Here is a 12680-nt window from a genome sequence, read left to right as displayed (position 1 = left end):
CGTTAAAAGTCAGCTGAATGATCGGTCAGCAGTTCCTGTCTGCAGTGTACCCGCTGATGTTTAGACAACTACCTCTGGATTACTTCTCAGGCAGGTTCTTCTGTTTTAAGGAGTTATTATTATTATGATTTCTAACAGATGTATGGACATTTATCAAATACACCTCTGAGTCTTTGAATTTAGTTGAATCTGTCTCTGTAGTTTAAGTGTTCTCATGAAGCTTTCATACATACAATATATTACATTGGACATAGTAGATATATAATAGTCTCCATTAAAGGTATGCCAAATGAGCTATCAGCAGGCGAGTTTGGCAGTTATAAGCTATGATTTCTAAGCAGAATTATGGACATTTATTGATGACAAATACACCTTTGAACCCTCTTTTTTCTCTGATTCCTAAGCAGAGTTCTAGATCCACGGTAAAAATCTGAAAAAAAAACGATATATAAAAAACATAAGTACTGTCTTTGTGCTCCGATTGAAGTCATAACTTAGAGAACGAGCACAATGTGTGAAATCTCAAATTCCAGGTTTTATAATACTTTAATTGGCAGTGTGTCACAGCTGTGTTGAAAAGCCCCCTGATGTTTCTGGAACACCTGCCCGTACCTGTCCCTTTCAGCTCACGCAGTGTCGCTGTGTCCCGTCTGTCTCTCTACACACCGCCCTAGGGAGACACGTCTAACACTTTATTCTCTGCTGTAGAGGACAACCCGCAGCCACGGCGGGGGATTCAGATCAGACTCAGCGTCCAATGTCAGGCTGATGGGGGCCCTGCAGGCCGGCCCGCTGCACACATTAGGTTTAGTTTGGAAGGAATAGTTCTGACATTTTGGGAAAATATACTTATTGGCTTTCTTGCTGAGTGGTAGATGTTCAGATAAAGCACAGGAAAGTAACAAAGGGAACAAAACAAACACAGGACTTTAACCCAGGAGACTGGGGCTCATGTCCCCTTTAAATATAATAATATATACATATATATATATATATATTATTAAACGCATATAAAAGTAAATGGTGAGGTTTAATGGTCCAAAACAAAATGCACTTACATGTTAGACTTGGGTCTGAGAGCTTGTGTGTGTGTGTGTGTGTGTGTGTGTGTGTGTGTGTGTGTGTGTGTGTGTGTGTGTGTGTGTGTGTGTGTGTGTGTGTGTATGTGTGTGTGTGTGTGTGTGTGTGTGTGTGCGTGTGTGTGTATGTGTGTCTATCTGTGTGTTTTTGTGTGTGTGTGTGTGTGCATGTATGTCTGTGTGTGTGTCTGTGTGTGTGTCTGTGTGTGTGTCTGTGTGTGTGTCTGTGTGTGTGTCTGTGTGTATATACATGTACATACCCTAAGAATGGCTTATACATGCTTTGAGCCCCCTGAACAGTTATTTTTACCTCTTTTTGAGAAATTGAAATCTATATGGGGGGGGGGGGATCTACGCCTATTATATAATGTAAATTATATATATATATATATATATATATATATATATATATATATATACTCACCATGGGTTCATGAAGCAATGTGGCAGCACCTGCAAACTGCTTTCTGTCAGCACTTTGAAAATAGCATTTCTAAATAGCCGGAACGTGGCTGTGTTCGTTTCCCGGCGACGTGTCGCCCCGGCAGCAGTGACGGAGTTACATGTGAAATAAACAGACAGCGAAACCGATAAAGATGTGAAACATAAACGCAGCCGAGAGATGGAGCGTGTAATGTGGCCGAGCGCTGTGTCCCTCGGGACACACGCTGCCGCCGCCGCTGCTGCTGCTGCTGCTGCTGCTGCTGCTGCTGCTGCTGCTGTGAATTAGTATTTTTTGGAATCGTATCATTTCCCCAGAGCACATTGACTATCGCTGTCGTTTGTCTGGGAGCTTTTGCTGAGCCGTCAGTTTCTAGGAAGCAGACGTGCAGAGGGGTCAGAGCGGGAACTGTCAGCATGGTAATGAGTCATCCGCATGCTTTAATAACGATAACAACCCTGTGAATATTTGTAGATTAGCACAATGTATATTTCAGAGGAAACGATAACAATCCATCGTGCAGCATTTCCAGGCTTCTCTCTCTCTCTCTCTCTCTCTCTCTCTCTATCTCTCTGGTCTCCATTATTCCCCCGTCACTGAAAAGAGTTTTCTTCCTTCCCGTCAAGCGATAAGATCTGATTGGCTCTCCCACCCAGGTACCGGGAGGAGATATGCTAATGAAGCGCTGCCAAAGAGGCTGATGGTAGACGGGATAAATAATGAAATGATTCTGTGTGTGTGTGTGTGTGTGTGCGCGTGTGCATGTGTGTGTGTGTGTGTGTTTTCGCCAACATTACCGCTCTGCATTTTAATGACGGTGAAGCTAGTTTGTCGCCCTTCCTCGAGACGATCACAGCAAACTGAAACGACGGGTGATGAGCTGTGGCTTTCCTGTTTTCCGTTTCAAATTCTTCTTCTCCTTCCAATGAGATCCTCGATGTTTACATACCCAGGACTCACCTGCATGATAAAACAACCATATATAGACTTATATCAGTTTGATTTATTTCATCTTCAGTTTCTGAGAAAATCTGTTTTGTTTCCTGGCAGTCTGGCAGACGGCTTCAGATACTACAATTCCCATGAGCGTTAGCTGCTGGCATAGACGCCGATTTATGTTTTCCTCTGTGGGTGCTCACGGGCGCACATCCTTTAAAAAAAAAAAAAAATTGTCAAAAAAATGTTTCCATTTCAGAACCTTAGGAAATGGACAGCGGCCGACACAAACACACACGCCTATTAATGCCCTCATTCTATGCTTCTGACTTGCTAGTAGTCCTTACCTAGGTACTGTCAGGGCACGCCCTCATACTCTGCTTCTGACTGGCTAGTAGTCCTTACCTAGGTACTGTCAGGGCACGCCCTCATACTCTGCTTCTGACTGGCTAGTAGTCCTTACCTAGGTACTGTCAGGGCACGCCCTCATACTCTGCTTCTGACTGGCTAGTAGTCCTTACCTAGGTACTGAGTATGTGCGACTCCCAACAACGATGGAACAGAAGTGTAATATGGTGTTTTTTGAAAATTAAACCACATAAACTTATTCTGGTACAAACTCTAAATACACTTATGAACCTGAAAATGAGCATAATGTGAGGAGCACTTTAAAGTGGAACTTTTGGACAGTTCTTTGTGGAGAAACTAAGTTTTACAGATCTGTCCATTAAATCTTTCTTTTTTTCTCAACAATTAGTCGACAAAATCATATCACAGCGTTAGTAGACTAAGAAAAAAGCCCTCATTTTAGAAGAAAGCCTTTGTGAATAATAATTATATTTGATCTGTTTTCATCCCTCCACTTCTCGTTTCTTTCCGCTTCCACAGTATTTTCTTTTGTCCGGGTTTTAGATTTCCATTTTTTGCTTTTACTTGCTCTTATTGGCCGTGGGATACAAATAACCGCTACTATAATTATTATAGAAGTCAGCTCACAAAGCATTCTGGGTAAAGTGTGAGCTGCAGAAACACGTCTGGTCATTTGGAGCATTCTTATGTAATTGTGGACGTTGGGTTAGGACGGTACTTTGACTTTTTCCATGAGCGCAGGCTGAGAAAAGAGAGAGAACAACATCCTGCGATTATAGCGCCAGACTCGCACGAAATATGTTTCTTTTAATGAAGCAGACTTAATTATTCAGACTGCGAGTGGGCACGCAATGAGGACTATAAAGCCGCAGGGCAGTGGTTGTGTGTTTCTGATACTGAGTTCTTCTTTTACAGGACGGAGGCCAGAAGTGCGTCCCCTCCGATGACTTTGAGTGCGAGGAGGTGAGGCCGCTTTGATTACTAAACCTCAGCGTTTTCCCCCCACACGTTAAAAACTAATCCTGGAAAAAGCAGGTTTTAAATAATTGCATGGCATGCATTCATAACATCCCCTGTCTCTCTGTCTCCATCACACACACACACGCACGCACACACGCACACACACACACAGACTGTATCTCCCCTGTGGATCCTTGTTTTTTTGTATTTCTGTTTTTCCAGCAATCATTTGATGAAAGACGACGTACTTGAGGTGATCAGGTTCAGTTTCTTTTCTCCGAGGTTCAGATGCATCATTGAGCAAAGAAGCTTCAAAATATATCATTATCATTTACAAAACAGAGTACGTGTTGATTTGAATTGTACAGTGTAAAGGCTGTTACATTACTCCATTGTCTGCAACATTTTAAACATATATACAGTATATAAATATATATATGTACATATATATATATACACATATATATATATATATATATATATATATATATATTGAGAGAACAGTTTACATCTAGCTCTTACATTAGTTGCCATTAGTTGCTCCATCTTTTTCTTTTAAATAATCAAAATGATAGATAAAAAACAGTAAAAATAAGTGAGACCTTGTCCATATCAGACTAAAGAAACATACTACCTCTGTACAGTATCTACTATGTGCTAAACACGGGTTACTGTTGTAGAAGTTAGTATCGACATATTCTCTCATTTTATACCGGCAGAAAGTGTAACAATGAATGCGACGTCCGTCATCATATCAAACTTTTTCAAGACCCTTTCTATGGATTTTAAGATGGCATTGCTGCTTTGAGTTCTACCTAGTTAGTCAGCGACACACTTTTAACTTGCATTTATTAAACCTTGATCGAAAAAAGTATAGCATGTCGAAAAAAAGTAAATAAAAGTCATACACACAGTACAGTATGTCGAAAACAGTCATAAAAAAGTCATAGTATAGTATGTCGAAAAAAGTCATACAAAAGTCATAGTATAATCTGTCGGAAAAAGTAAGTAGTATAGCATGTAAATTTTTTTTGGACATACTATAAAACAAGCAGAGGTGTATAAAGTACTAGAGACCCATACTTGAGTAAAAGTACAAGTGCTCTATCAAAAAAGTGACTTGAGTAGAAGAAGAAGTGCTCTTTAAGTGCTTTAACATTTTTTGTACTTAAGTATTGCAAGTAGTTTATTTTAAAATGTACTACTCAAGTACTGAAAGTAAAAGTATAGTATTGTGTTATTTAGTTATTCAAGAAAGCAGTCAAAAGTTTGAATATCATATTGTTTATATTATGTCAAATTTTTAGCCAAGGCTGTAGCCAAAGGAATTAACAAATATTAATTATATTAAAAATAACAAATATTAACAAATACTGAAATAAAATGTACAATTATCACACTGTGGAAGTAAAATGTACATCCTCTCCAGCACAGTAACGATTAAAGCCCCCCAAAAAGCTATCACACACTAGCTAGTAACATGTGTGATGTACAGGAAAGTTAGCAAGCTAGCAACATCCAGATAAACTAGATCAGCTTCACATCACAGGGTCAGACATCCAGATAAACTAGATCAGCTTCACATCACAGGGTCAGACATCCAGATAAACTAGATCAGCTTCACATCACAGGGTCAAACATCCAGATAAACTAGATCAGCTTCACATCACAGGGTCAAACGGTTAACATTCAGGACTCACTGCAGACTCAAACAACTCAGGAATAGTTTAATCTGCTGCAACAATAACTAAATAGGAAGAGTACAAACTTACATCGTCTCTGACTTCTGAACGGGCGAACGTAATGAAAAGAAACACGACGCGATCTCTGGGATTTCTTACATAAATTCCGCAATTAGCGTACGTAACTAACGTACACACACTAACCTACCCAGTCTCCGTAGCGTGAGGAATTCACAACAGTAATGAGTAACTATGCAGCACATAAAATATGTATCAGAGTAAAAGTATTAAACTCATCGAAAATACTGTACTCAAGTAAAAGTGGAAGTAGGAGAAAAAAATAATACTCCAGTAGAGTACAGATACAGCCTTTTAGTACTTAAGTAGAGTAGTTACTATACAGCTCTGAAAACAAGTAATAGTATAGTATGTCGAAAAAAGCCTTGTTGCTAAAACAGAGGGGACTGTCCATGGTTCTGAAACGGAGTGTTGTTACTAAAACAGAGGGGACTGTCCATGGTGCTGAAACAGCGTCGTTAATAAAACAGAGGGGACTGTCCATGGTGCTGAAACGGAGTGTTGTTACTAAAACAGAGGGGACTGTCCATGGTGCTGAAACGGAGCCATGTTACTAAAACAGAGGGGACTGTCCATGGTGCTGAAACAGCGTTGTTACTAAAACAGAGCAGCTCTGTCAATTGTGCTGGAATGGAGTATTGTTACCAAAGATCCTCTATACTAAAGGTAGTGCATTTCCAGCAGCACCAGTGGAATGAAAAGGTACACACTCCTGTCTCCAAAAGGGGTGTATTATAGTATGTCGAAAAAAGTCATAGTATAGTCTGTTGAAAAAAATCATAGTTTAGTATTTGAAAAAAATAGGGAATAGGAATGTCAACAAAGTCAAAAGAAAGTCAAAAAAAGTTAAAGTATAACATATCGATAAAAGTCATAGGATAGTATGTTATTTCGACATACTATACTATGACTTTTTTTGATTTCTTAAATACTATACTATGACATCATTTCGACATGCTATACACTCTTTTTTGACTTTTTTCGACATACTATACTGACTTTTAAAAACATTTTTGAAACACTATACTATGACTTCATTTCGACATAGTATACTATGACTTTTTGTTGACATGCTAACCATGACTTTCTTCGACATACTATACTATGACTTTTTTCTATTTTTTGACATACTATACTATGACTTTTTTTTAAACATTTTTTGACATACCTTTTTCATGCCAAATAGTTTTCTCAATATTTACATAAGAACACACATAGGTTTTGTACTGGTTAGACGAAAGAAAAGAGGCATTGTTTGTTTGGTATGATGCATGATACCAAACGTTTTATTTTTGTTAAGAGAAAAATACGAGACAAAACAATCTAAATTCATACACTACTGAATGTCAGAAACAGAAGATGAGACAGATGGTTTTAATAGTACAGGCATCGACAGCAGTAAATAATATTGCATCACATTTAAAGATTCATGATTTCCTCTCAGCATCACAACAAAATATATTATATATAATATATATATATATATATATATATAATATTTTATTTTTCCCTCAAACCCAACACAAAGTACAATAAAAAAAATGTTAAGCCGTTTTTTAAACATTCACCACCATATTGCTAAATATAAAAGTCAAAGATCATGGTCTACGTGGCCGGGTTGGTTCAGTGGGTAGAGCAGGCGCACATTTACTGAGAGGTTTATGCCTCGACGCAGAGGTCCTCTTCTCGCCTAGCTGTCCTGTCAAATAGAGGCGGAAAAGCCCAAAAAAGAAGTCATAGTATAGTATGTCAAAAAAAGTCATATGTTGAAAAAAAATCATAAAAAGTCATAGCATTGTACATCAAAAAAAGTCTTAATATAGCATGCCGATGAAAGGTTGTAAAAAGTCATAGTATAGTATATCGAGAAAAGTCACAAATAAAAACAGTATAGTCAAAAAAGTCACAAAGTCAAGACAAAGTAAACTAGTTTAGCTGGACCAGTTACCACCATGTTGTTGGCATAGGATATGAACTTCTTTTGCCACAGAAGAAAAACTCTTCTGCTTGGAGACTTTCTCTGATCTCCATGACTCAGCCTACGTCCCAGCAGCCAGCCCTGCAGCCTGCTGTGCATGTCGTCTCCAACGCCTGATGTTTTGAGGGTTGATGTGTGGGAAGGCAAATGTATTTGCAATGCTATTGTGAAATATTTGTACACAAAGGGTCGTGGAAGTCATCAAACTTTGAATTCTACACATTTTTAAAACAGCTGCTGCAGTGTGAAACGTGTCGTTCCTGGGAGACGATGCAGGGAGGGAGCAGCTTCGTGTCAATAGATGATCTTTGAACCAGACACGCTGCTACAGCTGGCAACTTCACCCGGACTGGATCCAGTCCTAAGGGATGAAGAGGGAGGATGAAGAGGGAGGATGGAGCCAGCGGGGATGTTAAACTGTAGGCAGAAATTAGAAAGGAACAGGTTACTGGAGGAGAAAAAGCTTAGATAGGTTAGATATTGTGAACAACAGTTATTTAGACTTAATGTCAGCATTACTTTAGTCTCGCATTGCTAGTCCACACAGCATTCCTACATGGGAGGAAAACATGTCTGGTTTACTGGCATTTCTTTAAACCAATCACAATCATCTTGGGCGGGGCTAAGCTCCGGACAGAGCCACGGTGTCTCTGTTAAATAGTCTCAGGAAGGAACTAGTTTTGGTGGAACATGTGTACGTTCAAAAGTAGTTTTAGTCGTGCAACAGAAAACTCAGATTGGACAGATAGTCTAGCTAGCTGTCTGGATTTACCCTGCAGAGATCTGAGGAGCAGTTAACCATAGTCCTCAGAAATCAGCCGGAGGTTAGAACGCCAACACAGAGACAGAGGAAGGGGAGGACATCCAGCTGAATTTCTGGTGGCACACAATCCCGGAAATGAAACGTCGTCAATGTAGACTAAGCGGTCACTAAACGGTTTCAATCCTCTCTCACACCAACAGTGGCCCTAATACTCTGTCTTGTACTATGACTATTATTCCACCAATGCTTTTACTTTTTCCTGTCCCTCCCTCCTTCCTTAGGCTCTGTTGGCTCAGGGGTCGATAGACTCTCAGGACTCTGCAGGACCCAAGAGCAGCAGCCGGCAATCAGCTCCACTCCTCCGCCACATCTCTGTGACTGTGTGTGTCTCCGTCCTGCCAACGCTTCTACTCCTTGTCTCATAAATGTGAACTCACACACATACATGCTGTACCCCCCCCCCCCACCCCACACCCCCCCACACACACACACACACATACACAAACACACACACATATGGCAAGACCCAGAGAAAGTCACGCGCCCGCCCTCCGCTACGAGAAAATGTCAACCGACAGACATCCAAACATCAACAATGGGCCTTTAAGGAGGGAAAGTGAACTGGAGGACGTTTGGATTAGCCTTCTCTCTCCACCACATGCACACAAACACAGACAATGGAGGAATAAGAATAGAAGACGGAGAAACTGGGCTGGGTATTTTGTGAGAGAGAAATAACAAAAAGGCAGAGCAGAGAGAGACTCTTGGGATTTTGGATCACAGTGACTTCAGTTCCAATGCTCCCTGTCCGGAGGGGTTTGTGTGCTTTTTTGTGCAGTCCGGCCCTGACTCACTCCCTGCAGCTTTTTTTTTTGGGATCCGAGACAGCTGGACTAAAAAAAACCAAAAGGACCACACACGCGCTCGGACAACAAGTCTTAAACCTGGCAGCGAGAGAGAGAGAGGCGACGGCTGGACAGATGGGATAGATCCTTCCACAATGTTTGTCGGCTCGATTTATCACCCCCTTGGACCTCTCCAGTGGCAAGAAATCTATACGACATACATACAAAGTACAAACACACATGTACACACACGCAAACAGGGTCCCCACATCGACACAAACACTCATGCTGAACACCAGTGTGCTTTTTGCGGGTCTTAATCTTAATTTTGTTGTCGACATTCTGTACAAACTTCATTTACTGTGGAATATAAAAAAAAATAGTCCATCCAATGAAATCTCAATGGGAGAGTGTATATTTCAAATATTGTAAGTGTAAAGTTGTGTGAGCGCTAGTGTGTGTGTGTGTGTGTGTGTGTGTGTGTGTCTTTCTTTGTGGGTGTTAAGGCTGGGTTTTTTCCGATTCTAATCGATCTTTAGTTTGAATGATCCGACATTGATTCATAAAATCCTGAGATCGTTCTTTTAAGAGGCTCCGTTTTAAAGCTAGAGTGAAAATGTTGGTGTCAAATGAAACTGAATGAAAGGAATTCATGTCATGCTAAAGAACGCACCAAACTTGAATCCTGTAGTGTGTTCATATTAAATAAAAAGTACATTAATGTAACTGCTTTGGGGTCAATGTAATTTTAATTTTAATATTTGTAATAATGCAGCAGGTTGGTAGCCTGGAAATCCAGACCCAAATCCGAAAGATTAAGGGTCTGTCACTGAGTAATGAAAATGGCCCAACTCGAGGGGCGGCACCAAGCATGCATTTGAAAATCTCACTGCACGCAATTGGATAACACTACGACCAATCACAACAATACACGGGGTGACGTATCCAGAGCCCTTTACGCTTAGCTACCAGCAGAGCTAACTGGTAGATTAAACTGTCATCATCTGTTTAGATCGCCTCTGGCCCTATATCAGATACACGGATGTGATTGGTGCAGCTCGGCTACAAGGGCGTAGTTAATGAGCATCATTACTCAATGCCAGAGTGATTCGCTGAGCAAACTCCAATTTTGCTCTCGCGAGAACTCTGGATTTCCAGGGTAGTAGGTTAGAGGGTAACTTACCTTACCTTACCTTACAATTTACAGCATCCTCACACTTCCTTTTTTTTTATTCTGCCCATGTTTTTAATAATCAACCATAAATTATTTGCTGTATTACATTACATATCCATGATCGGAAAGGAGCTTTCGTGAACTGAAATATATTGATATTACTCTTTAAATCATTATCAGAGGCATAACACAGTTTGACACCACATACTGAAATACAAGTTGCGAAGTAAGTTGTTTGTGCTTACTGATGCTTAAAATCTAATTTCAATTTCTGAACTAAAAACAAACACATTTTGTATATTTTCTCTTTCATATCGAAGCTAAATTGGTTTATTAACTGAAATATCAGATCGACATTGAATCAAATCGGGACCTTGTAAATTGCAATCAAATCAATTCAGGAAATCAGTGGCGAATACCCAGCCCTAGTGTGTGTGTGTGTTTCTGTGTGTGGATGCTCGGTGTGTATGGCAGCAAAGAAAGGCTGGAAGTCTTTAAATCTTATCAGCAACTGAATACCAAAGTGTGAAATTGTATCACTACTGAACTCTTTATACTGACATTGAAATACAGCTGAATTGAAATAGTTTACTTTTCGGAAACCATTTATCTTCCTATCTTTGAAATGTTCAAGTAAACGTTCAAAACTGGAGTTTAAAGGGCTAGTAAAATGACTATTTTTGTCAAAGGAGTCTGTTGGCTTTGAAGAGAGCGATATGTATTGCTGTGGACGGGGCAGCAGCTAAACTAGACACCTAAAAACATCTATATCAGTTTAAGCGGATGCTATATTTAGAATATTTTCAGAGCATTACTTTAGTCAGACAGCCTTTTACGACAGGGAACTGAAGCCAAAACTTTGGTGTTTTAAAAGCAGGGATGCACCAAATTTTTTTCCACCGAATTGAACTTTGCGCTTGCACTACATGCACTACGCTCGTCGACGTAATCATGGCGCCGTTGATTACGGGAAGGTGTTTACGTTGGTGGAGCGTTCAATGCAGTAGGCTGTGAGAAAGTGAAAATGGAACTGGTGAGCAGAAAAAGTTGTTGTTTGGCAGTACTTTCAGTCAAAAGAAGGCCATTCAAGTCCAGCTACATGATTTGTCTGGTGTTAGCAAGGACCCTAAACAATACACAACATCACCGCTGTTACATTTGGTATGAAACATCTGATATAATACGAGTTGTGCATGAAGGAATCTACAGACAGCAGCCAAAATGCAGCAACTTCAGGTAAATAAAATGAAAAATTCACTGCTGTGGATGTTGTTTACTTCATTAATGTGTTTACTGTGTTAAGAGGATGGGAGTAGGATTCGGTATTCGGTTTCAGATTCGGCAGAATCTTAACCAGTGGTTTCGGTATTCAGCCAAACCCCAAAATCTGGATTCGGTGCATCCCTATTTAAAGGGTTAGTTTGGATTCACCAAAGTCACACAGTAACAAACAAGCTAACCGATGGAGGCAGCGGTAGGTAGAGCAGCAACTCCTGTGTTCTGTGAGTTAAAATGTTTTTGTCAAAGGAGTCTGGCAGCTTTGAAGAGACCAGAGATAACGGCTTCAGTTCCTCATCAACTACTTATGATGTGAAGAGGCAAAACAGTTGCAATCTTGGTAAACTTGGAGAACTAAACTCAGAGATTGCTTGAGACACACGCTGAAGAAGGGCATCTTGCCTGAAACCTCCTTGTGGCAAAATCAAGTATTAATTGGAATGCTTTCCTAATTTACTTTACATATTATTATCCACATTAAGGATCCAGCACCTTCAAAGTTTTAATTTAAATTGACAATTCAATTTGATTGAAGTTAGGTCTTGTTTCATCTCGGTGAACTGAAATGACAGATTAGAACAGATTAACTGGAATATAGACAATTTTTTTCATGTGTCTTAAATACTATAATTCAGCTGTATTTACAATTCTGCATTTAGTGGTTCAATTTCACAGTTAGGTATATCCTTGCTTATAACATTCCAATAAAAAGGTCCTTTCATAAATGTGTTTCAGTGTGTACTTTACCTCTGGCCACTCTGTGGGGTATTTTTTATGGACACTACCAGGAAGCAAAGGCCTGTTGTTGTGCTGGGAGACGGCCATCAGGTCGATGTACGGAGCAGGTCGTCACGTCCCGCCCTCGGTTAGCTGGAAGTCAAAGAGAGATCAGTTTCTGTGACTATGGTGTGGCCTTACTTTACTGTTCCTTCTTACATACTTGAAAGAGATAGAAGGATTATTATCGCCCTGCTAGCGGACGAGAAAATGGATTACAATGTCCAACACTTTGGTCCGGAATAAGATTATCCTAAAACTACTGAAACTAGCCAGATTGTTATTTATTAGATGTAAGTATTCATGGTCCCCAGAGGAT

At 40.0% G+C, this 12680-nt stretch overlaps 1 protein-coding gene across 2 annotated transcripts in view; it reads left to right on the top strand.

Moving 5' to 3' along the window:
* Positions 1 to 9902, top strand: part of gfra2b (GDNF family receptor alpha 2b) — a 118511-nt gene extending 108609 nt beyond the window's left edge. For both annotated transcript variants that reach the window (XM_039780814.1, XM_039780815.1), the window contains exons 9-10: positions 3742 to 3789; positions 8569 to 9902. In XM_039780814.1, coding sequence (XP_039636748.1) covers positions 3742 to 3789; positions 8569 to 8712 — 192 coding nt within the window. In that variant the 3' untranslated portion in view covers positions 8713 to 9902. The remainder of the gene's footprint in view (positions 1 to 3741; positions 3790 to 8568) is intronic.
* Positions 9903 to 12680: the final 2778 nt, after the last annotated feature.

The sequence above is a fragment of the Perca fluviatilis genome, chromosome 17 (genome assembly GCF_010015445.1).
Source record: "Perca fluviatilis chromosome 17, GENO_Pfluv_1.0, whole genome shotgun sequence".
Classification (NCBI taxonomy): domain Eukaryota; kingdom Metazoa; phylum Chordata; class Actinopteri; order Perciformes; family Percidae; genus Perca; species Perca fluviatilis.
The sequence above is the reverse complement of the archived record's forward strand: the minus strand, read 5'-3'. Positions and strand labels throughout refer to the sequence as shown.